Raw genomic sequence first — 26,834 nt, 5'->3', positions numbered from 1 at the left:
GCTAGCAGCCGAGAAAGGGTTAAATACCACCGCAAAGCGCCTCTGCAGAGGCGCTTTGCCGGCGGTATAGCCACGCTGTCCCATTGATTTCAATGGGCAGGAGCGGTGAAGGAGCGGTATACACTCCGCTCCTTCACTGCTCCAAAGATGCAGCTAGCAGGACTTTTTTTCCCGTCCTGCTAGCGCACCGCTCCAGTGTGAAAGCCCTCGGGGCTTTCACACTGGAGACAAAGCAGCGGCACTTTCAGGTCGGTTTGCAGGCGCTATTATTAGCGCAATAGCGCCTGCAAACCACCTCAGTGTGAAAGGGCCCTTAGGGGTGAGCCGAACACCCCCCGGTTCGGTACGCGGCAGAACATGTGGACAGGCAAAAAATTTGTGCAAACAAGTTAAAGTCTATGGGACTCGAACATGAAAAATCAAAAGTGCTAATTTTAAAGGCTAATATGCAAGTTATTGTCATAAAAAGTGTTTGGGGACCCGGGTCCTGCCCCAAGGGACATGTATCAATGCAAAAAAAAGTTTTAAAAACAGACGTTTTTTCGGGAGCAGTGATTTTAATAATGCTTAAAGTGAAACAATAAAAGTGAAATATTCCTTTAAATATCGTGCCTGGGGGGTGACTATAGTAAGCCTGTAAAGTGGCGCATTTTTCCCGTGTTTAGAACAGTCCCTGCACAAAATGACATTTCTAAAGTAATAAAAGTAATTTAAAACTGCTTGCGGATGTAATGTTGGGTCCCGGCAATATAGATGAAAATTATTGAGAAAAACGGCATGCCCCCCCCCCCCCCCCCCAGCACATTATCAGGCCCTTTGGGTCTGGTATGGATATTAAGGGGAACCCCGCACCCAAATTACAAAAAAAAAGGTGTGGGGGCCCCCAGGCCCTATATACTCTAAACAGCAGTATACAGGCGGTTTCCAGGTTACAAGCAAGATAGGGACTGTAGGTTTGTTCTTAAGATGAATCTGTTTGTAATTTGGAACAGGTACATTTTTAAAGTGTAGCTCCAGCCAAAAAAAATCTTTAAGCTTTTTGGATAACATAGGGAAGGGTTATCACCCCTGTAACATTTGTTTTGCTGTCTGTGCCCCTGTTCAGAAGATTTCACCTCACTTTCTGTCCCAATGAAAACATTTTGAAAATTTGGGGTTATTGGGCCCCTTTCACACTGGGGCGGGAGGTGCATTGGCGGTTTAGCGGCGGTATTCGGTTTTACCCCCGCTAGTGGCCGAGAGGGTTAAAAACCACCGCAAAGCGCCACTGTGGAGGCACTTTGCCGGCGGTATAGCCGCGGTGCATCATTGATTTCAATGGGCAGGAGCGGTGAAGGAGCAGTATACACATCACTCCTTCACCGCTCTAAAGATGCTACTAGCAGGACTTTTTTTCCCGTCCTGCTAGCGCACCGCTCCAGTGTGAAAGCCCTCGGGGCTTTCACATTGGAGACAAAGCAGCAGCACTTTCAGGGCGCTTTGCAGGCACTATTTTTAGCGCTGTAGCGCCTGCAAAGCGCCCCAGTGTGAAAGGGGTCTTAGGGAAACAACGATTGGTGATAAAGCATCAGTGGAGACACCTTTTTCCCATATTAACTCTTACAGGAGAGATTTCCTCTTACTTCCTGTTGTCTCCCTCCGTTTGTAAGTAGGAGTCGTTTTTAAGTCGGACGTTTGAAAATATATACTATACGGCCTGCCCTATACACTCTGTGGAAAACTGGGCCTTAGGTGTTGGTGGTACCAGAACACTGTAAGCCCCCACAGTTACTCTTGGTGGGCACTGGAACGGGCCCTGCTGTGAAATATTATATTAAGAATTGTAATTACATGCCCCTGTTAAACAGGGGCAGAAAAATTGGGCCTTAGGCGGTGGTGGTGGTGGCAAAACATTGTAAAGCCTCACAGATACTCTTGTTGAGTGCAGGAACAGGCCCTTCTGTGAAATATTAGAGCAAAAATTGTAATTACATGCCCCTGTTAAACAGGGGCAGAAAAATTGGGCCTTAGGCGGTGGTGGTGGCACAACATTGTAAAGCCTCACAGATACTTTTGTTGAGCGCAGGAACGGGCCCTGCTGTGAAACATTAGATCAAAAATTGTAATTACGCGCCTCTGTTAAACAGGGGCAGAAAAATTGGGCCTTAGGCGGTGGTGGTGGTGGTGGTGGCACAACACTGTAAAAGCCTCACAGATACTCTTGTTGAGCGCAGGAACAAGCCCTGCTGTTAAATATTTGATCAAAAATTGTAATTATATGCTCCTGTTAAACAGTGGCAGAAAAATTGGGCCTTAGGCAGTGGTGGTGGTGCCACAACACTGCAGTCCCTTACAGATACTCTTGTTGAGCACAGGAGCGAGCCCTGCTGTTAAATATTTGATCAAAAATTGTAATTACATGCCCCTGATAAACAGGGACAGAAAAATTAGGCAGTGGTGGTGGTACCCTGAACCAAAAATATTCTTAGTAGCTCACATCATGAAGATTGAGGAGGAATAGGATAGTCACTCAGCATAATAGGATAGTCACTCAGCATATGCAGTCTTCAAGGGATCCCACATCCATAGAAAAATCAATCGGTTACATCAGCATCAGGTGCTTGGTAGCTGGTGATCCAAGACTGATTCATTTTTATGAATGTGAGCCGATCAATGGATTCTGTGGACAGGCGCACTCTGTGATCGGTTACAAAGCCTCCAGCAGCACTGAATGTGCGTTCAGAAAGAACGCTGGATGCAGGACAGGCCAGTAGCTCAATTACATATTGAGCAAGTTCTGGCCAGTGGTCCATCCTCAAGACCCATTAACCCAGTGGATGTTCTGTTGTAAAGGTCTCCAAGTCTGATCTTGCCCCTAGATATTCCTGCACCATATAATTCAGACGCTGGTGATGGTTGCTAGAACTGATCAGACCTTGGCGCTGAGGACTGAAGAATTGTCTGAAGGCATCGGTCAGCCAGCCACCCTCTTCACCACTCTTTTTGTGACTGAACAAAGCCTCAGCAACACGTTGTCCAGCAGAATTGTAACCTCCCAGGCTCTGGAAACGCATTGCACAAACCTTTCTGCAAGGCCTCCCGAAGATGTTTCATCCTCTGCTCCCTCTGCGAAGGCTGGATAAGTTCTGCAACCTTACCCTTGTAACGTGGATCAAGAAGGGTTGCCAGCCAGTAATGATCCCTCTCCTTGATACCACGAATCCTAGGGTCCTTTCGCAGGCTTTGCAGGATCAGAGAGGCCATGCAGCGTAAGTTTGCAGAGGTATTCGATCCTGAGTCCTCTGGGTCACTAAGGATCACACTATCCTCAACCACCTCCTCCCAGCCACATACAACTCCATGGGTTTCTGGGGACTGAAAACGATCCCTTGAAGACTGCTGCTGATGCTGAGTGTTGTCCTCCACCTCCATGCTGACACAATCCTCCTCCTCTTCTTCTTCCTGTGTGATCGGCGGGCCCGCAAGAATACTATCTGGATAAAGGGGGCCTTGAGAGGTAAGGAAGTCCTCCTCTTTCTCCCGCTGTTCTGCCTCAAGTGCCCTGTCCATTATTCCACGAAGCGTGTGCTCCAACAGGAAGACAAGAAGGACAGTATCATTGATGCATGCACTGTCACTGCTCACCATCCTCGTGGCCTCCTCAAATAGTGACAGGACAGTGCATGCATCCTTGATCATTAGCCACTGGTGTGGCGAAAAAAGCCAAGCTCCCCTGACCCTGTCCTGGTGCCATACTCACACAGGTACTCATTGATTGCCCTCTGCTGTGTGTGCAGCCACTGCAGCATTGCCAACGTTGAGTTCCACCTGGTGGGCATGTTAAAAAAGAGGTGGTTCTTGGGCAGGTTGCATTCTCTTTGAATGTCAGCCAGCCGAGCACTGGCATTATATGACCGGCGGAAATGACCACAGACTTTCCTGGCCTGCCTCAGGAGATCCCGTAAGCCCAGGTACCTGCCCAAGAACCACAACACCACCAAATTCAGGACATGAGCCAAACAGGGAACATGGGTCAAGTGTCCCTGTCAGAGGGCGGAGAGGAGGTTGGTGTCATTGTTGCATACAACCATTCCTAGCTGAAGCTGGTGTGGCGTCAACCACCTCTGAGCCCGCCCCTGCAGAGCCCTGCCAGAATCTCTGCCCCAGTGTGGCTCCTGTCCCCTAATCAGACCTAGCACCGCATGACATCATTTTGCCTGAGTGCTTGCGTTGCCCCTGGAACGCTTACGGAGCACCGCTGGTTCAGAGGGCACATCTGCAGAGGAAGAGGCCATAGAAAAGGAATAAGAAGTGGGGGTGGAGGAGAGAGCTGTGGCAGAATCACCACTGCTAGCATTTTGGAGGCGTGGTGGCTGAACAAGCTCCAACAATACTGAAACCTGTCCTGCATCCTTCCCAGCTGCCAGCAGAGTTACCGAGTGCGCCATGAAAGAAAGGTACCATCTCTGTCCATGCCTGCTGGACCATGAGTCAGCGGTAATATGCACCTTACTGCTGACCGCCCTGTCCAACGAGGCCAAGACATTGCCTTTGACATGCTGGTAGAGAGCCAGAATGGCCTTCCATTAAAAGAAATGGTGTTTGGGAACCTGCCACTGTGGTACCGCACATTACACAAATTCACGAAAGGGGGCAGAGTCTACCAGCTGAATAGGCAGCAGTTACAGTGCTAGCAATTTGGCCAAGCTAGCATTCAGATGCTGAGCATGTGGATGGCTGGGACCAAATTTCTTTCAACTGTTTAGCAACTGGGGTAGGGAAATTTGCCTTCTAAAATTGGATGTTGGTGTACCGCTAGCAGATTGGCTGCAAGTACTTGGGACACCTATTTCTATACCTTCATTTCTCTCAGTGCAGGTTTCTGAGAGGACTGGAGGTATAGTGGGGTTGGAGATCCCAGCTGATGAGGAGCAAGGAGAGGTCTGCCTTGTTCTTTGATGTGGGTCTTTTAAGTGCTGTTGCCAACAGACTGCATGGCAGGTCGTCATATGTCTGGTCAATGGCATGTCTGGCATGTGGTGCCCAAGTGGCTGCTGTTTTGGCCACGCTTGATACGTTTCAGACATATGTTGCAAAAAGCAACGGTGCGATCTGCTGCACACGTGTCAAAAAAGGCCCACACCAAAGAACTTTTCAAAATATGTGGGGAGTCAGCAGTGCTCTGCACCTGCTTAGCTCTGTGGTGTGATGCAATAGGGTGGCTGCCCTTAATCTGCCCCCTGGAGAGCATCCTGCCTCAGTGGAGATGTGCCTCCTCCTCTCTTCTATCAGGCACCCAAGTAGAGTCAGTGACCTCATCATCCCCGCCCTCCTCGTCGCTGGAGCAAACTTGGCAGTATGCTGCAGCTGGGAGAACATGACTGCAAGTTTCTTGACCTTCTTGGGCACCCCCTCTCTCTAGGCTCACGTCACTCCCTTCCTCAACCTGGGTACCATCATCGGAGCCTTCAAATCGCTGTGCATCCTCCTACAGCATATACCCGACACTGTGGTCGAATAGTTCAGGGGACTCCTCCGTGCATGATGGTGGAGCTAGGAAAGGAGTGACTGTTCACATGGACCCAATGGAATAGGCCGCTGTGGCAGCTGCACTGGCAGGCAAACTACTCTGAGCCTGGGTGACAGAGGATGAGGTGAATGAGGACGGCTTTGCTATGGGTGCACGGTACTGTGAACTGTGTACATCACCTGAAGTATATTAGAAAAAGTACACCAGGAATGGCCTGCAGTCAGATATAGGCTTGGCTACACTGGATGCAGTGTGTATATATATATATATATATATATATATATATATATATATATATATATATATATATATGAGACTGTCTGTATATATATTAAATACACTGCAGCTAACTGAATAACCTGCCTGCCTGAAGTATATTAGAAAAAGTACACCAGGAATGGCCTGCAGTCAGATATAGCTTAACTGGATGCAGTGGATATATATATATATATATGTATATATATATATATATATATATATATATATTATATATATATATATATATATATATATATATATATATGAGACTGTCTGTATATATATTAAATACACTGCAGCTAACTGAATAACCTGCCTGCCTGCTCAATCTGAATGACACTCTCTCTCCATCCAGGCCAATAACACACTACACGGGGCGGACGTACAGGCAGCCTTATATAGTGTGGGGTGTGGACTTAGCCCCCTGAGCCATGATTGGCCAAAGGTACCCTGCCTTTGGCCAATTATGGCTCTCTTAGCTGAGGACACTGGGATTGGCCAAAGCATGCAGTTCATGGTGCATGCTTTGGCCAATCATCATACAGCAATGCACTGCGTTCCCGCAGTGCACTATGGGGCGTTATGCGGCGCTCGAATTTGGCGCGAACGCCCCATAATGTTCGGTTTTCGATGAACGGGTGAACAGCCAATGTTCGAATCGAACCATGTTCAACCCAAACATAAAGCTCATCCCTACCCTCTAATACTTTTCTGGGGACAACCCAAAATTTGGGTAATTTCTTTTACTTTCACATTCAATGATAATGGTAAACAGGATAAATAGAGAGGATGAATCTCCTTAGCGGGGACACAGACAGCTATAAAAACTGACAAGAGTTCTAATCCCTCTCCACTCTATCCAAAACTTTAAAAACATATTTTTTCCTTTAGTTATACTTTAAGGGATGATTGGGCAGAGAAAAACTACATTTTTTGGGAAAAGTAAAAATTTGCATCTGATTTCATCTACTGTTATCTGCAGACCTACCAATTGTTTAGACAAATATAATTGACTAAATAAAATCTCTACATATGAATCTGTTCACCTTGGGGGAATTGATCAAATCTGGAGCAGCAAGAATCTGGACCAGTTATACATGGCAACCAATTGGTTCTATCTTCAGCTTGTTCAGTAAGACCCCATTCACACAGGGACGATTTGTCAGGCGACCTAGTCGCCTGACAAGTCGCCTCCCGTTCTGTACTATGGAGCCGTTCTAAGGGGAGCGACGCAAGTCGCTCCGACTTAGAAAAAGGTTCCTGTACGACTTCGGGGGCGACTTGGGGCGACTTGCATAGACTTCTATGCAGAAGTCGTTTTGCAAGTCGCCCGGCCATTCGTTTGCAGGTCGCCTCGCTGAGGCGACCGGCAAGTCGTGTTGCCCCTGTGTGAATGGGGTCTTAAGCTTTGAGGAAGAAAGATAGAATCTGACTAGTTGCCATGCACAGCTGCACCAGATCTTGGATGCTACGGTTTTGATAAATTCTCCTTCTTATGTTTAATTTGACTTGTGCAGGTTTGTGACAGGTTTACTTTAGGATAAGTCTTTCATGTTTTTGTCCCTGTCTATATCCCCAATGTGAATATCCCCTTACTTAAAAAAGAACAGCTTTTCCTCCCCAAAACAACAGATGCATTGTGCATGTAAATGAATCACAACCCCATTGTCAGTTTGTGTGTAACTTTCCTCTTTTAGCTGTATACAGCAGGTTTCTGTGTCTGTGATGTCACTCCTTCTCCTGGCTGAATGGCAAAATTCTCTGACTTCCTGTTTCCTTCCTTTTCCAGTCCTGATACTACATGTCCCATGATCCTTTAAGCCTCTGTAGCTTCAGGGTGGGCTATGGTATTCACTTATTGCAGTTCTGGAAGTTGATGTGGGTGGGTCCTAGGGTTACTGTGGGTGTTTCTGGGTGAAAGGTGTAAATGTGACATACCTTCTCCCGTGTCATTCCTTTCTTGTAGCATGACAAAGAATAATGGCTTACTGCAAGACTACTGAGGAAGGGCTATGGGAGGTTATGATGAAGGTGTTTCCTTCATATGTAAATTAATCACTTCACAAAGAACAAGGCTCTGGGAGGGTGTGATCTGAGGGGTGGGACTCTCCCTGTTCACACTGGTCAGCATATTTAACTGGGCAGGACTGAATTCTAATTGTAATCTATTCCATCCTGCACAGCAAAACAGCTAGCTTTCAGAACAGACTGTGCATGAAGGGGTTTCCTTCTTTAATAATGCTGTGATCTGTGACCTGGGAGGTTTAGACTCTTCCTGTAGGTGTGACTGGGCAGGATTCAATGCTAATTAGGATGTATTCAATCCCATCCACCATCAGAGCTGTGAAGGAAGTTACATCATTTGGAGAGTCTGAAAGACTTCAAAGGAGAGTGTTACAGACTATAGCTGCTGCATGAAGTGGCTGTGAAAGGGACAGAGTCTATCAACAGGCTATCCAGAATGTCACATGGTACAAATCCACAACCAAACCCAGACTATCAAGAGATCTGCAGACAACAGAGCAACATGGTACAGAGGCATGATCTATGTTAGGACTGAACATTAAATTCAGTTCTAGTGAAAAGAAAGTTGGAATTCAACTTTAAGGCAGAACCAAACCCTCCTATCCTTTACAGCCAAGGAAGATGCCATCTTAGCTTCTATTTGATCTGTAGTTGTCATGGTGCTGCGCACATGATCAGTTATGATTTCAGCAGTGGTGTATTTTGGTTTTGTGCTGCCCTGGGCAAGACTAAAGTCACCCACCCCCATCTAAATTTGTCCCACCCCTTCCTGTTTACCTCTTCCTATTAAGAGCTCCACCTATGCGTTGGCTACCTGGGGTCTCCGGGAGCTACATGGGGTCTCTGGGAGGTGTGTGGGGTCTCTTAGAGCTATATGGGGTCTCTGGTAAGCTATGTTGGGTCTCTGGGTGCTATGTGGGGGTCTCTGGGAGCTGTGTGGGGTCTTTGGTGGCTATGCGACTAATTAAGCCAGTGACAGAAAAAAAATGCCATGCAAGGATGGGGCTAAGTTAAGTTAACCCCAGCACATACCAGGAAGACTCCCCCTTTAAGTGCACATATGAAGTTGTAGAGGTCTGAAGTACCCATTACAGCCCACCCTGTGAGCTTCAAGGAGAACTCCCCCATCCCCCCCAAAAGAAAAAATTACATGTGACTCTTTGCAACCTCTCCATCTGCAGCCTCTGCCTTGGGTGACACCAATAATCGACCACTTTTAAAAGAAAATAATAAAATAGAAAACAAAAAAGGAAATCATAAAATAGGTGCTCTTTCTTTGCAAAAATAATAGTGATATGCACTTCAGAGTCTGCCTACCTGCCAATGAGTCTGAGCCTGCTGAGAGTGTTCATGGGGAGCCAGCTGCAGGCAGTATTCCTCTTAACTGCCTTACAGGACACAAAATGGGGCTCCCGGTCTTTATCCTCCCCCTCTCCACGATGAGCAGCTGGTGGAGGAGGTACTGATGGCTAGTACCTGCGCTTTGCTGGCAGCAGGGAATGCAAAACAACAGTGGTGGCTACAGAGGGGAGCACGGGGGGGGGGGTGCACCTTGGCACATGCACTGAGAAGTGCAGCAGTCCTGGTGGAGGTATCTCTTCTGTGTGTGCCTGCCTGATGCCCTCCTCCTTCTGCTGACAGCAGCCACGGGGGTAGAAGGTGCCAGCCGGGTGCACCAGCTCCTTGGATGGGTGTGGAGTGTGGGCGCACGCGGCAGTTCCAGCGGTTCTTCCAGTCCTGGTTCCAGGAGCTTGTGCTGGGGCGTCACTGCCCCCCTAAAAAATTCCTCCCAAGGCAAATGCCTTGTTTGCCTCAAGGCAGATATACGCCCCTGGATACCAGCCATTTGATGGCTTGACAATGCAGTTGAGAGCACAAGCAATTATGTCACTTATCATTTTTGGCATGCCTTGAGTACAACTCCATGGTTTAGTTCCGCTTTAAACACACTGAAACTCTTTATTAGAACACATGTTTGACAAGCAATTAATAGATATTTTAAGTTGACAATAACTGCATGGTTCAGTAAAGAAGAATCACATTGTCAGCAACAAATTTTCCATATGAATGGATGGATCAGGTACTTTTGTGAATACACAGTTATAAGTTTTTTGTTTCACTGGTGAACAATGTCTCAGAATAAATGTGCTATTTCTGTTACTTGCTTGAGTACTGGATGATAATAAAGTTTGTTTACTGAGATTAAGTTTAGCCATCTTACTTGCTTGTACCACCTTACTGTAAAATTTAATATGAGTCTATGTGCACAGACTTTACTGAATGAAGACTCTTTACTTAAGGATCTTTATGCAGATACAATGGGGTGCGCCTGTAGCTCTGAATACGAAGATGACTGGATGGAAAACTTTGATATTTGTGAAAACTGCCATCTGCCACGGGAAAAATCACACGTAAGTATAATGCTATTTAAAGTTTATGTAAAGATTGTCAGATAAAAAGTTTAGCTGGGTTTTAACCTTTGATGTCAAGTTAAAGGGAAAATTTAAAATAAATAAAGAATTTGAATATTCAGCTTACTACAAGCAGTAATTAACAACAGTGTAAATGGTTGGTCTCATAGCAAAAAAAAAGTATATAAAATCAAACATTTTTTTTTTTTTTTGACAGAGTAGAGAATGCGTGTGACTGATCAAATGTGCAGCAGGTCCCCCTTACAGGTCGCAGGCTCTGGTTAACTGCACGCAGGGTGGTTTCAAATGCTTCTCTCACTTTGCAAATAGTTCAGGCATGGCACTTTGATATCCAAGTCTGCTGTATGTAACAACCTTTGGAAAGCAATGCACATCAATTGGTCCTGTGCTCAACGTGAAGGACTAAGGAGCTGAGGGCAGGTGCTGTCTCCTGATATATTATCATTCTATCTTTGTTGGTTATTACGTTGGAAGACTGAAGTCAGGAAGCACTGAGCAGCATTAATAATTCCCACAGGGGGCCAGGGATTCCCTACCACATTTAGGCTTCATGCACACGAGACGTCGGTGCAAACTCTGCTGAACACATGTTTTTAAAAGCTGAAACCGGCGTCTAGAAATGCCTGTTGTGCCGCATTTGCATGCCGCGTTTAGCCGCGTTTTACCGCATTTGTGTCTAGAAGCGTCTGCAGAGCAGAGAATGACATTTTGCAACCCAAATTTGGGGCCCATTATCTCAAGGCCACTTACAGCTAGGAACCCCAAATTTGGTATGCAAACATAGTGGAACTACAGCACTACAACATATACAAATTTGGGGTTCCTAGAACCAAGTGGCCCCGAGATACGGGGCCCAAAATTTGGGTCACAAAATGTAATTCTCTGATTTTGGGGCCCTGTATCTCGGGGTCCCTTGGTGCTAGGAACCCCACATTAGGTGTGCTAACACAGTGGAACTAACACTATAACATATTCAAAGCTGGGGTTCCTAACACCAAGTGGCCCTGAGATACGGGGCCCCAAATTTGGGTCGCAAAATGTCATTCTCTGCTGCAGAAAAGTGCTTGACATTTTTCGACCCGAATTTGGGGCCCCGTATCTCGGGGCCACTTGGTGCTAGGAACCCCAAAATTGGTGTGCTTGGATATGTTATAGGGCTAGTTCTACTGTGTTTGCACACCAAATATGGGGTTCCTAGCACAGAGTGACCCCAAGATACAGGGCCCCAAATTCGGGTCGCAAAATGTCATTCTCCACTGCAGAAGTGCTTGACATTTTGCGATCTGACTTTGGGGCCCCATATCTCGTGGCCACTTGGTGTTAGAGATACCAGAGAAATGGAGCCCCAAAGTCGGGTCGCAAAATGTCATTCTCTGCTGCAGAAAAGTGCTTGACATTTTGCGACCCGAATTTGGGGCCCCGTATCTCGGGGCCACTTGGTGTTAGAGATACCAGAGATATGGGGCCCCAAAGTCGGGTCGCAAAATGTAATTCTCTGCTGCAGAAAAGTGCTTGACATTTTGCGATCCGAATTTGGGGTCCCGTATCTCGGGGCCACTTGGTGCTAGGAACCCCAAATTTGGATATGTTATAGGGCTAGTTCCACTGTGTTTGCACACCAAATATGGGGTTCCTAGCACCAAGTGACCCCAAGATACAGGGCCGCAAATTCGGGTCGCAAAATGTCATTCTCTGCTGCAGAAGTGCTTGACATTTTGCGACCTGACTTTGGGGCCCCATATCTCGGGGCCACTTGGTGTTAGAGATACCAGAGATATGGGGCCCCAAAGTCAGGTCGCAAAATGTCATTCTCTGCTGCAGAAAAGTGCTTGACATTTTGCGACCCGAATTTGGGGCCCCGTATCTCGGGGCCACATGGTGTTAGAGATACCAAAGATATGGGGCCCCAAAGTCGGGTCGCAAAATGTCATTCTCTGCTGCAGAAAAGTGCTTGACATTTTGCGACCCGAATTTGGGGCCCCGTATCTCGGGGCCACATGGTGTTAGAGATACCAAAGATATGGGGCCCCAAAGTCGGGTCGCAAAATGTCATTCTCTGCTGCAGAAAAGTGCTTGACATTTTGCAATCCGAATTTGGGGTCCTGTATCTCGGGACCACTTGGTGCTAGGAACCCCAGCTTTGGATATGTTGTAGTGTTAGTTCCACTGTGTTAGCACACCAATTTTGGGGTTCCTAGCACTAAGTGGCCCCGAGATATGGGGTCCCAAAGTTGGGTCACAAAATGTCATTCTCTGCTGCAGTTTACCATCATATTTCTGTGTTTTCTGGTCCAAAAAATAGGGTTCCTTTAAAAACACTTATAAATGCAAACGCATTTGGCGTCTGAAACGTGGAAAACATTTGCGTCTGAACCCATTTTTTGCTTCTGGAAAAACGAGGTTAAACACGCCAAAAAACGAGACTGTGTACATGGACACATAGGATAACATTGAATGAGTTCAGGGGCAGTTGAAAAAAGTGTCCAACTGCCTCTGAACGTACGTTTACCAGCATCTCGTGTGCATGAGGCCTTAAACCTAGCATTTCCATCATAAAAGTTGACTCACAATTAGGACTTATACCATTCTAGGGGTATAGAACAAACTTCAACATGCAAAAAAACTTTTATAATAAATTGATAAGCGTGAGTATATACAGAATCATATTAACCTACTTACAGATTTTTCTGTATAGACAAATTATTCTAATGTCTTATTAATCAGCTACATGGAGCAGATTACTCAGCTATGATTTCTTCACCTTTTTAATATTAGGCCCATTGTGCAACTAGACCCCATTCCAAGCTACTATGGCTATAGTTACACCTGTGGTAGATGAGTATATTATATGTTGTATACAGTATGTAGTCATACACACTAGAGGCCAGAACATTTTTAAAAATGAATGAACACCTTGGCCAACTGTTCAAGTCCAAAGCCTATAAATGCGAGTGTGGGAAAGACCTGTAGATTAGCAGCAAGAAGACAACAAAATCTTTATTCTTCCCAATGCTTGATGCCTTCTTCAGTGGCATCTGCCAGTAGCTCATAGAATAAAGATGGTTAATAAATCAGGTGGAAAATGCCTGGGAGACTGTCAGTCAATGCTCACATGCAATATAAAAAACAGATCCAGTCCTTTCTTTTAATCCAAGTCATTGCTAACTCACGCTACCGAATGTTACTGTTTAGTCCTCTTACAAAGGACCATTTGGCACCTAGGGAAAAATATTTTATTGGCAAGTGATTATTCTGTGTTTACTGTGTGTTTTTAGGAAGTTATTTTTAAGGCAAATGAAAATTTCTGCATAATGATGTTGCTATATCTTCTCAAACATTTCCAAATCTAGCTGGAAATGCATTTGTTTATAATAAATTTAAATATACATCATGCAGCGCTCCCCGTTTTCTAACGTGTAAAACTAAAATATATACAATATCGAATGCAATAAAATTATTTGCGAGAATCAAATGCACCACTTTCTACTTAGGTAGGTGCTAGAAGTTAGAATGTTTGTAGTACAGGCAAATTCTGTTTGTTTTGCTCTGCGTGGGCTGGGAGTAGCTCAGAGTAGCAGCTGTGACTCACAGACAGCATGACTCCACTGTCACCTCCACTGCAAAACTACAAGTCCCATGAAGGCATAGCACGACTCTGACAGCCACAAGCATGACACCCAGAGGGAGAGGCATGATGGCACTTGTAGTTTTGCAACAGCTGGAGGTCCGCTAATTGCATATCCCTTTTTTAGAAGAAGAAGAGGGGAAGGGAGGTGGAGCTGTCTGGGGTGTCTCAGGGAGCCCTGACCAATCCCCAACTAGGATTGGCGGGGAGCAGGCCTCCTTAAAATACCTAGGGTCAGCCCAGCTGGGGAGAAGTTGTCGGGTCGAAGAACTGAGGATAGAGTACTAGGCTGTCGGGGGCCTTGAGGGAGCTCCCCAGTCTGGGGGGGTTTACCTTGAGCCTGAACTCGTGTGCAGGATGGAGTTCTTCAATAACTCATGTAGGTTCCAAACAGGAGGCACAGGAGGAGTCAGAGAGGACAGCAGGAGCTAGTACTGCCGGGCAAGTCTTCAAGAGGGAACCACCGGTTGTAGCCAGGAGGGCTGCTGAGTGACATGTGCAGTCGGGAGGACTGGAGAGGCATGCCAGAGAGGACTGGGAGGAAACCGTCAGAGCTGGGTGTGGAGCCAGTGAGGACTGCAATGTCATGGGCAGTGAAGTCGGGCAGCTGAAGCCAGAAGGGCTGGCAGGGCCTAAGGGGGACTGACTGGGAGCGGCAGTCCACCAGAAGGACAACTAGCACTAATAGGACTCTATATTTTCTGCTACACTATAGGGGCCCGTGGTTCCTGCCTGCAAAGGGCAAGTTACTTAGCCCTGGCTGTGCCAGTGTCAGGTCTAACCACCATGCGCTAGCTGTTCCTGGAACCACTAAATAGGAAGCGACATCCAGGAGAAATGGAGCGAACCACTAGATAGGAAGTGAACAGTTGTGCGGGAGTAGTCTGGAGGAGTGTACAAAGAGTGTACATGGTTGTCCTTAGAAACTTTGCTATTATTCCCCTGGGAATCCCATAATTCCCATCCCCATCAAAGTTGAATTTCCCCAATAAAATAACAAAAACAAAGCCAACGGACTGTTCATTGTCTTGGAGTGTCTGGGATTTGAATGCCGGGCTAGGCATGGTGACAGGTGGGCCTCATCACTTATCAGCCCCTACTGGGGTACCGCTACATTTGGGGGCTCGTTCTGGGACCACCTGTTCATGGGTAACCTGCCAGTCATTGCCCTAGCAACCGAAGTTAAACTAGCCGGGGAACTGTGCTTTGTTCCACCATTATTGAGGAATTAAACGCAGGGGAAAAGCTCTGCCTGCTATTCAGAACTGTAATAATAAGTGCCATTGCCAATAGCAACCAGCGGGAGTCAAAACCAGTTGTTACTGCCTGCTCACCTAGCTGCCTCAACCAGCGCTGGGGTGGACACTTATACTAATCCTGCAATTAAGTGACTTTTCACCATGTGCTGCCACTGTGGCAACCACAGCGGGCGTTCACGCCCATGGATTACAAATATGTTCAGCGCTCTGCAAATGTTGGACATCTCTCACTGGATTACAAATATGCCCAGCGCTCTGCAAATGCTGGGCATTCTAAACGTTTGTTCCAAACTCCTGCATTATTCAGTAAGGTGTGCCTGGAAGTGTCTACTGTTGCCCGGAGTGATCAGGGTAAACCTGCGGGTGCCTGTGGGCAGAACTGTGATGAGATAGTGCCCTTCAGTGAGACATTGAATACAAACTTTATTGTTGCTACCGGCAACCACTGGAAAAGTCAGTGATCATTAGTTCACAGTTGCTCGGGCACAGTCGGTGCCGAGCTACATGCCTGGACAAGTCCTGCTAGCGTCAGCATGCCTGCTAACTTCAGTTTGTCTAACAAGGGGTTACAGCAGTGTGCCCTGGGAGGGGTCTGCCTATCTGTTTGCAGATGCCAGCCTGTCTGGAAGCGAGGGGGCTGTGCCACACCCTAGAGGAGACCCAGCGTTCCCTGCTAGCAGCAGACACCATGAGGCATCGGAGCAAGATGGTGGAGGGTGGCCGGCTGCTACCCACTCTAACGTGGTTGCCTGAAAGGCAGGAGCAGCCACTGCTGGACACCAGTGTCAGACTGGAGCCTTGTGGGGGATTCGCCCTCGGGATGATCGATGGGATGGAGCAGTTGGACCTGCTATGTCCAGAGTGCCAAGTCCCGACCCCAGTGGTCACTGCCTGGGCCCAGTGCGGCCATTGTGGAGAACCACTTACCCGACTGGGGTCCATCCAGCAGGAGCCACAATACTATACTGTGGACCCGCTATCAGGACCCTGTTACCTGCAGTCACTTAAGTCCCGGAAGGCTGGAGAGGGCCTGGAATCACCCCATAAAAGCGGAGTGGAGTCCCGGCCTGGTGACTCCCCTGTAAACAGAGCGGAACTTAGAGGAGAAGAGACTGAGAAGATAAGTGACCTGTGGCCTGGGTAGGGACCTGGCAACTGTGCGTACTGCCCAGCAGGAACCAGATAAAGTCCCTGAGGTGCCGAACAACTCTAAGCCCCTTGCCATCTTAGTTCAGAGGGAGCCAGTGTCAGAGGAAGATGCGCCTTCAGGTGAGATGGACAGAGAGAGCAAGGGCCGGGTCATTGATTGGGGTTCCCCCAGACTACAGGCTGAGTTTGTATCCCTAGACAGACTGGTGGAGTGGTCATCCCCGGGTGAAAGCTCAGAAAAGGAGTGGGAAACTGGAGGATCTCAAATCCAGGAAGCCCAGTCTGAGAGTGGTGATGGACCAGAGTCAGTAGTGTGGTCTGAAGAAGCCACTGGAACCCTGACCAGCAGCAGGCAGCTTTTCTTTAACAGACTCTCCATCACCCAGACCAGAGCACCGTCAGTGGGTTGTGAGGTCCCAAGATGCATGTGTCCTGCCGGGGAAAGGAAGACCAAAGGAATTGCCAAGGTTTTCCCGGTTCCAGCGGGAAGTGCAGAGGACGGTGGCTCTGGAGTGGGGTCTGGATTATCCCTATGTCCCTCCCCAAATCATGGACATTGTGGAGAACTCCTGAGAAGAGTGGCAGAACGACATGATTTGGGATTTCTTGCATATCCTCAAGCATTTGCGGGTGCCAGAGAGCAAGATCTGGGCCCACTTCAAGAACATACAGAGTGAGTGTCGGCTGGGGAGAGTCATTTACAAGGACTGGGTGCTCCTTGCCAAGGCAGGACGGCCTAAAAAGAGCCACTCGGTCTCCATTCAGGAGGATGGGGAGGCCGGAAGAGGTTGCCTGACCCCTATTTCTATGCCTAGGAGACTGTGAGGAGGTACAGCTGGCATGGAGACCATATGCATGAACTGCTGGGGATTAGCAGAATGTGTTTCTTTTCCTCCTGACTTTCTGCAGGATCAGGCCGGCTTCCTACCCTGGATGTGCGCAACTGAAGGATGGTTTCCCTTGTTGCAAGGACATTTAAAGGGTGAGGCCTGATCTTATTTGAAATTTCTTACAGAGCCTGTTTGTCTGGGGAGGGGCCCCTCCCATCAGGAACTCCGTAGAAGAACTGTCCATTTTTTTTTTTTCTTCCCATTGTTTCTGTCAGCTGGCTATAACCCCCTCCTGACAGAACAAACAAAAAAATGTGTGTGTTGGATTGAATTTTCTTTTATTTCTGTCGGCAGGATGCTACCACCGGCCAGACAGAAATTGTATACAGTGTATAGTGTATAGTTAGGTCTGAGCGTAGGGTGTGTTAAACTGTTTTGTCTTCTCTTAGGGTCTTTTGGGATGGGACGGCTGTCCATCTCCTCCGGCTGGGGACAAGAAAATATCCTGAGGGCAGAGTCGCTCTGATCCAAATGTGTATTGTATAATAATGTTAGTTACAGGGACCTGTAGCTAGGAGTGTGTTACCTTTTCTGTACAGATGTAAATACCTACCAGAAATCTTTATATATTTTGTACGTAATTTATTTGTTTGTTTTACAGTTCCCCAATCAAGTTGTTTCCCTTTCCCCCTTCGATCTTAACTTATGGGATGCCCTTGCTCCTGGGCCCAGGAACCATTCTTGTAAATTTTCCCAGGTGAGGGCCCAGCTTGATTTTGGTGGGGGTGAATGTAGCACCCTCTACTTAGGTAGGTGCTAGAAGTTAGGATTTTTGTAGTACAGGCAAATTTAGGCAGGCCTAGCTGGAAGCTAGGCATGTTTGTTTTGATCTGTATGGACTGGGAGTGGCTCAGAGTAGCAGCTGTGACTCACAGATAGCATTACTCCACTGTCACCTCCCTCTTGCTTCTAGAGGATTCTAGAAGAAGAGGAGGGGAAGGGAGGTGGAGCCGTCTGGGGGGCTGGTGAGTGACATGTGCAGTTAGGAGGGCTGGAGAGGCATGCCCGAGACGACTGAGAGAAAATAGTCAGAGCTGGGTGTGGAGCCAGTGAGGATTGCATTGTCATGGGCAGTGAAGTTGGGCAACTGCAACCAGAAGGGCTGGCATGGCCTGAGGAGGACTGATCGGGAGTGGTAGTCCACCAGAAGGACAGCTAGCACTAATAAGACTTTTTCTGCTACACTATAAGGGCCATGCCTGCAAAGGGCAAGTTACTTAGGCCTGGCTGAGCCAGTGTCAGGGCTAACCACCATATGCTATCTGTTCCTTGAACCACTAAATAGGAAGCGACATCCAGGAGGAATAGAGCGAACCACTAGATAGGAAGTGAAAAGTTGTGCTGGAGAAGTCTGGAGGAGTGTACAAAGAGTGTACATAGTTATCCTTAGCAACTTTGCTATAATTCCACTGGGCATCCTATAATTCCTATTCCCATCCAAGTTGAATTCCCCCAATAAAATAACAAAAACAAAGAAAGGCGGACTGTTCATTGTCTTGGAGTGTCTGGGAATTGAATGCCGGGCCGGGCAGGGTGACAGGTGAGCCACAACACTTAGCAGCCCCTACTGGCGTACCGCTACACATATATGGAAATTCAAAACATTCATATAGCCTTATGATGAACAAATGGCTATATGAATGTTATGATTCATGGAAAAAATTATGTTTATTGCATTTAATGTTGGATAAACACTCCACAAAAAAATGGGACACTTTGAAAACACATCAGAACTCCTTGGGGAAAAATATCATGATGCATATCTATAACGATATGGACTAGGTAATGTGTTAGGAACAAAAGGATGCCACATCGTTTTATGGAAATTAAAATTATCAACCTAAACCTGAATTCAGACACCCAGAAAATCAAAGTAAAAAATGATGCAGCAGGCTGGTCCATTTTGCTGCAATTTAATTGCAGCAACTTAAAATGGTACTCAGTAGTTTGTATGGCCCCCATGTGCTTGTATGCATGCCTGAAAACATTGGGGTATGGTCCTAATGAGACGATGGATAGTGCCCTGGGGTATTTCCTCCCAGATCTGGACCAGGGCATCACTGAGCTCCTGAACAGGCCGAGGTGCAACCTGGCGGTGTCGGATGGGCCAAAACATAATATCTCAGAGGTGTTCTATTGGATTTAGGTCAGGCAAGCGTGGGGGCCATTCATTTGTATCAAATCCTTCATCCTCCAGGAACTGGCTGCATACTCTTGCCACATGAGGCCAGGCATTGTGGTGCACAGGAGGAACCCAGGACCTACTGTACCAACGTAGGGTCTGACAATGGGTCCAAGGATTTCATCCAGATACCTAATGGCAGTCAGGGTGCCATTGCCTGGTCTGTAGAGGTCTGTGCGTCCCTCAATGGATATGCCTCCCCAGACCATCACTGACCCACCATCTAACCGCTCATGTTGAACGATGTTTCAGGCAGTATAACATTCTCCACGGCTTCTCCAGACCCTTTTACGTCTGTCACATGTGCTGAGGGTGAACCTGCTCTCATTTGTGAAAAGCACAGGGCACCGGTGGTGAACCTGACAATTCTGGTGTTCAATGGCAAATGGCAATTGAGCTCCACGATGCTGGGCAGTGAGCACAGGGCCCACTAGAGGACATCGGGCCCTCAGGCCACCCTCATGAAGTCTGTTTCTGATTGTTTGGTCAGAGACATTCACACCAGTGGCCTGCTGGAGGTACTCTTTTGTAGGGCTTTGCCAGTGCTCATCCTGTTCCTCCTTGCACAAAGAAGCAGATATTGGTCCTGCTGCTGGGTTTAGGACCTTCTACGGCCCTGTCCAGCTCCCCTAGAGTAATTGCCTGTCTCCTGGAATCTCCTCCATGCTCTGGGAGACACAGCAATTCTTCTAGCAATGGCACGTATTAATGTGCCATCCTGGAGGATTTGGACTGCCTGTACAACCTCTATAGGTTATAGGTATTGCCTACAAGTAGTGACACTGACCCTAGCCACATGTAAAACTACTGATAAACAGTCAGAAAAGATGAGTAGGGAAAAAAATGTCAGTGGCCTCCACCTGCAAAACCATTCCTGTTTTGGAGGTTGTCTCATTGTTGCCCATCTAGTGCACCTGCTGGTAATTCCATTAACACCAAAGCAGCTGATTAAGAACCCCCTCTGCTACTTAAAGCGGGGTTCCACTCAAATTTTTAACTTAATCTTACCCCCTTAAGTTAATTGCATAGATGTTCAAAGGCCGCATGAAATTTTTTTTTATCGCTGTAATTACCTTTATATTGTGATTTATTGTGGCACTTCATGTCTCTCCGCAGATGGGAGTAGGCGTGTGTATTGCCTTTATCCGGCGCCGCACTGTCTCCTGGGAGCTTAGTGTCAGGCTTCCCAAGATTCAGTGCGGAAACAATAATCATGCGTGTGAACAAGCTGTGAACAGCATTTACCACATCCAGGAAATCAATGCTTGTGGGCTTCACATGCCCACAAGCAAGATGGAAACAGCCAGCATCACATTTTTTAAGTTATTCTTCAGTACGAAAACAGACAGAGGCGGAAATATTACACCCAAACTGTGAGTAATATTTTGGGGTTAGCAAAGTGTCTCAATGACCTAAAAAAAAAAAAAAAAAAAAGATTGGTCGCCAGACTCCCGCTTTAACTGACAAGTTCAATATCCCAGGAGTTTAATTGATTTAATTGATTTGATGCTATACTCTGATTAAAAAGTGTTTTTAATTTAATTTAACCTTTAATTTTTTTGAGCAGTGTATTTTAGTTTTACATGTTAGAAAACATGAGCGCTGCAAAATGATATATTTAATTTATTGTACTATTGACGATTACACAAGGATGTTAGCAGCTCCATATTGGAATATTGGTTAAGTAGCACAGGGATAGTCTTATCATTTATATTTGTTTATAAATCTTCTCCAAGCCTTTTTTTTAGCTGCCCTCATCTTCACTGTTTGCAGCTCAATATCAGATTTGGGAATTACTCAATTACTCATCTAAACTTCCCCCTATAGACCATAATGACAACTAAAATACAGCAGCTGCTTACTGCAGTTTTAAAAGTTGGCATGTTTACCATGTTTAACAAATCCATCATCTATGTTGATGAATTTATTGAATATAAATGAGTCCAGTTGTATTAATCAACACCACATCCCAATATTGTATAGAAAAATCATTAAAGAAGAAAATATCCCTGTTTTCTTCTTTAATGTTTTTTTCTATGTGGATGAATACAATCTATATTTCCTTTCTCTTTGTGTGCATGTTTAAATAAATATACATTATACCCATATACACCAAGATCCCTTATAGGGGAAGACGCAGCTGACCTATTGCTTTTTGATAATAGGTCTACATGTTAAGGTGAGAGTATATTATGAATGGTGGTGGGACTCACTTGTGGTATCAATGGTGTGAAGGAGCAGGGAAGACACACTGATTACACAAGATTTGGAGAAAATATTTATTTTTGTGGACATGTGTGTGCTATTGATATGTTTTCTGAAATTTAAGGATATTAAAGATTTGGACTATGGTTCACATTTTCACAGTGTATGCACACTAATACACAATTTTTATCATTTGATTATTATTCTTTTCTTTGTGTCATCTGATTTTGGTTATAGTCTCTGCAACAAAGATTCATGGGTAATATTGCTGTACACAAGGGATAGAGGCTACATAACATATGTTAAAAATACAGACGTAGTGGTGTTGTGCAGCGCTTTTTTTTTGTCTTCATTTTATGTTGATGTGGGAAGCACATAACAGTGTGGGCAGCAACAACTGAACATAGGTCATTGCTTACTTCTTATTTATTTAATAGGTTTGTGCAGAGAATAATTTTTACTTAATATGGGCAAAGTGCTATAGCCCATAGCAATCAAGCAACAATTGTTTATGTCTTGTCTGTGCTAGACTACAGAAAGGTGAAATCTGTTAAGGTAAAATTGATTACTGTACTTTATGCTCTTCATCATAACTGTTTGCTCCACCCTTTCTCAAAAAATCTACTGATATTAGTCAAGTTGCTCATTAACCTAACAGGTATGGCCAGTGTGGCACCTCCGTGTAAATATGGATGTTCCAAGGAATGAGAATAGACTTACCAAGAGTGATATATTCCTGTTTTTCTTTCAGACGATCACGCGATATGATGTACAGGATCCATTGGTTTCATATGTGTCCCAAGCCCCTCCAGGTTCTCCACTTCATGGTAGGAATGAGGCCACAGATTTATGTACACACAGCTGCTGTGCTGAGCTTTAACGTAGATGACTGAGTCAGATCCGCTTTGGTAAATTGTTCTTATACACATTCCATAATGTTGATTTTTAGGTAATAATATGACCATCTGACACATGTACAAGAAAAAAAATAAAATAAAACCTTTAGTTTGTAAACACCAAAGCCAGCTTATATTTGCACTTACAATGGTGAATAACAGGATAAAGGATGAGTATTTCCAAACTATAAGATTGAAAGAGTTTTATGGCATACCTCCCAACAGTCCCGGATTGGGCAGGACTTTCCCACATTTACACCTCTGTCCCGCTGTACAGGGGCTTTGCCCCACATAATTCTGTTGATTAAATGTTAACTTCTAGCTCAATAGGAACTGCAGCAGTGTGCACATCCAGCACAGCCAAGGATTGGCGAGCAAGCTGGCTGGGTGTGCACTGTGCAGCCATATTAAGAGACTGCACCTGTCAAATCCAAGCTGTGATGTCGGGGATGGGTGGGACTGCTACCCATACCCACCCCTTTTGTCAAGCAACCAGTGCATAGGGAAAGAGGCATTCGTACATTGCTGGCGGGGAACAGGTGCCAAGACAGGGGTTTTTCAGCCTTCTGTAGTAGTTGAAAGTAAAAGCAGAGCAGCTCTCCCACAGCTCCTTCAACAGCCTCCCTGTTCTGCACCACAATCCTTATCTCCTATGTGGCTGGGAAGTTCAGGAGCTGAAAATGAGTGTGCACCTAGTGCACTAAAAAGGAAGCTGTGACAGAGCCAGTTACAGAAAAGTGCTTTTAGAAAGGTAATCATGTGGAGAATGGTGGAGCTTTGGGGAAGGGGTGGGGGTGGGGGGGGGGAGATGAGGGCAGAGGTGAGGTGTGTGTGTGTTGCAGAAGTTGTAGCAGCCGAGGAGAGGTGCAGTATTGAGATGTAGATGGATGAATGGACTCTGTACCTAGTGTTCTCTTGAACCCTGTGCATAACAAACTCCAGAACCCACCTTCCTGTACATAACGCACTCCAGAACCGAGTATATAACGCACTCCAGAACCCAGTACATAACGCACTCAAGAACCCACCTTCCTGTACATAACACACTCCAGAACCCAGTACGTAACGCACTCAAGAACCCACCTTCCTGTACATAACGCATCTCCAGAACCCAGTACATAACGCACTCCAGAACCCAGTACATAACGCATTTAAGAACCCATCTTCTTGTACATAACGAACTCCAGAACCCACCTTCCTGTACATAATGCACTCCAGAACCCAGTACATAATGCACTCCAGAACCCACCTTCCTGTACATAAAGCACTCCAGAACCCACCTTCCTGTACATAACGCACTCCAGAACCCAGTACATAACACACGCCAGAACCCACCTTCCTGTACATAATGCACTCCAGAACCCAGTACATAATGCACTCCAGAACCCACCTTCCTGTACATAAAGCACTCCAGAACCCACCTTCCTGTACATAACGCACTCCAGAACCCAGTACATAACACACGCCAGAACCCACCTTCATGTACATAACACACTCCAGAACCCACCTTCCTATACATAACTCACTCCAGAGCCCAGTACATAACGTACTCCAGACCCCACCTTCCTGTACATAATGCACCCCAGAACCCAGTACATAAACGCACGCCAGAACCCACCTTCCTGTACATAACGCACTCCAGAACCCAGTACATAATGCACTCCAGAACCCAGTACATAATGCACTCCATAATCCAGTACATAATGCACTCCAGAACCCACCTTCCTGTATATAACACACTCCAGAATCCAGCACTCTTTATCTAGCACTCTCCTTAACCCCGTACATGGTGCACAATGCACTTCAGAACCCTGCGCTCTGTAACTAGCACTCTCCTGAACCCTGAACTCTGTACCTAGCACTCTTCTGAACCCTGCACCTTGTGCATAATGCACTCCAGAACCCTGCGCTCTGTAGCTCGCACTCCCCTGAACCCTGCACTCTGTGCCTCACATGCTCCTGGACCCTGCACCCTGTGCATATTGCACTCCAGAACCCTGCACTCTGTATCTAGCACTATCCTGAACCCTGCAATCTGTGTGTAACGCACTCCAGAACCATGCTCCCTTGCAAAGGGGCATTTCAGAAACCTGCAGTCTGTACCTAGCGCTCTACTGAGCCCTGTACTATGTATGTAAAACACTGTGCAGTATTGAGATGTAGATGGATGAATGGACTCTGTACCTAGTGTTCTCTTGAACCCTGTGCATAACATACTCCAGAACCCACCTTCCTGTACATAATGCACTCCAGAAGCCAGTACATAATGCATTCCAGAAGCCAGTACATAACGCACTCAAGAACCCACCTTCCTGTACATAAGGCACTCCAGAACCCAGTACATAACCCAATTGTGTGACGATAGCAAATTCTCATATACCACCACTGTCATCAGAATGTGACTTTTTACACTCTCAGCCAACAATCTAACAACAGTCTAGGCCCCAGAGGAACCTGAGAGAGTAGACTGAGAGCGATTGTCATTGGCGCGGTTAACTTTGCAGATAACCCTTTAGACACACACAGATGCCACCAGATGTTATAAAAAAATGCAACATTCAAAGTATCTCCTGTAGCAATTCTGACCTTTAAAAAATATCTGTGAAACTCACTACCACGCCAGATAGAAAAGTAACAGATTTTAAAATATGGTAGCTTTCTTTAACCACCTTAAGACCAGTCACCGCAGTTGTACTGCGGCAGGTTGGCTCCCCTGCACGAACCGCCGCCATTGTACGTCGGTTGCTTTAGGAGAAATAGGAGGTGCGCCACCGGAGGCGCGCCTGAAGCGCAATGCCGAAGCCGATGCGTGTGGCCGGCAGCCGCGATGTTTGCCTGCCACCTGCAATCAATCCACAGAGAGACAGAACAGGAATCTGTCAATATAAACAGACAGATCTCCGTTCTGTCAGGGGAGTAGAGAGAGATCTGCTGTTCCTAGTGATCAGGAACAGCGATCTATCTCTATTCCTTGTCACTACAATGCCCCCACAGTTAGAAACACCTCCCTAGGGAACACTTAACCCCTTGATCGCCCCCTAGTGTTAACCCTTTCCCTGCCAGTGACATTTATACAATAATCAGTGGCTATTTTTAGCACTGATCCCTGTATAAATGTCAGTGGTCCCAAAAAAGTGTCAAAAGTGTCCTATCTGTCCGCCACTATGTTGCAGTCCCCCTAAAAATCGCTGATCACCACCATTACTAGTAAAAATAAATAAATAAAAATGCCATAAATCTACGCTATAACTTTTGCGCAAACCAATTAATATACGTTTATTGTGATTTTTTTTTTTTACCAAAAATATGTAGAAGAATACATATTGGCCTAAACTGATGAAGAAATTTGTTTTTTTTTATTTTATTTTATTTTTTTTGGATTTTTATTATTGCAAAAAGAAAAAATATAGGTTTTTTTTTTTTTCAAAATTTTTGGTCTTTTTGTTTGTTTATAGTGCGAAAAATAAAGACTGCAGAGGTGATCAAATACCACCAAAAGAAAGCTCTATTTGTGGGAAAAAAAGGACATAAATTTTGTTTGGGTAAAGCATCACACGACCATGCAATTGTCAGTTAAAGCAATGCAGTGCCGCATCGCAAAAAATGGTCTGGTCCGGAAGGGGGCAAATCGGCAAATCCTTCCAATCCTTAAGTAGTTAAAGGGATAGGGATTTTTTTTAAGTGATAATAAACACACACTTTAATTTACATTATCCCTTCTCTTTATGTGTATGAATGATAGCACTGTATTTAATAAAAAAATCTAAGTAGCTTTTCCCATAATCGATATACAGTTGTTATGTGACCCAGCTATTTCCCAGTCCATCTGCTGGAGAATATCAATGGGAGGGGCTTCTAATCCTCTATGGTCAGTCACATGTTCCCAAAAAAAAATCCTTCAAATTACATAACTAATATAAAAAAAAAAAAAAGAGTTTAAAATCACACAAATATGTATTGGAGCCTAGTCTTTATTATTTTTGTGCAAAAACAAGGTGTGGGCTATCTAGGGTAAGGTTCTGCCAATCACAGCCATGAGTATGAGTAAAGCTTAAAGCTGTATGCTGTGTGTGTTCTATACCAACACCTATTCTCCCTACTCAGTTTGTAGTTTTTACAAACCTCCTTTTTGTTACTGTGTCCACACACGACATGAGGGACAAATCTTACCAATGGGTGCAAAAGACAGCCATAAAAACCTAGTACAAAGTCTAGTCCTCCCACTTTTTCCAACACCATAAAATAAGCTTCACCTAGAGTTCAGCTTTAAGATACCCCCTATAATTACTGATATTAGCAAGGAAAGGATGCTGTTTAGGCATGTTTCTGCATCAGATTTATACTATCCTTACATTTTGTCATTTGCAATAGAAGACCCAAGAATAGCTTGTTCTCATGACAACC

At 45.7% G+C, this 26,834-nt stretch overlaps 1 protein-coding gene across 1 annotated transcript in view; it reads left to right on the top strand.

Moving 5' to 3' along the window:
• Window positions 1-26,834, top strand: part of LCK (LCK proto-oncogene, Src family tyrosine kinase) — a 111,476-nt gene that overhangs the window by 11,906 nt on the left and 72,736 nt on the right. The window contains exons 2-3 of the mRNA XM_073615369.1: window positions 10,093-10,203; window positions 22,286-22,361. Of these exons, the coding sequence (XP_073471470.1) occupies window positions 10,111-10,203; window positions 22,286-22,361 (169 nt within the window). The 5' untranslated portion in view covers window positions 10,093-10,110. The remainder of the gene's footprint in view (window positions 1-10,092; window positions 10,204-22,285; window positions 22,362-26,834) is intronic.

The sequence above is a fragment of the Aquarana catesbeiana genome, linkage group LG02 (genome assembly GCF_042186555.1).
Source record: "Aquarana catesbeiana isolate 2022-GZ linkage group LG02, ASM4218655v1, whole genome shotgun sequence".
Lineage (NCBI taxonomy): Eukaryota > Metazoa > Chordata > Amphibia > Anura > Ranidae > Aquarana > Aquarana catesbeiana.
Note: the sequence above shows the minus strand (reverse complement) of the source record. Positions and strands in the feature narration are given on the sequence as shown.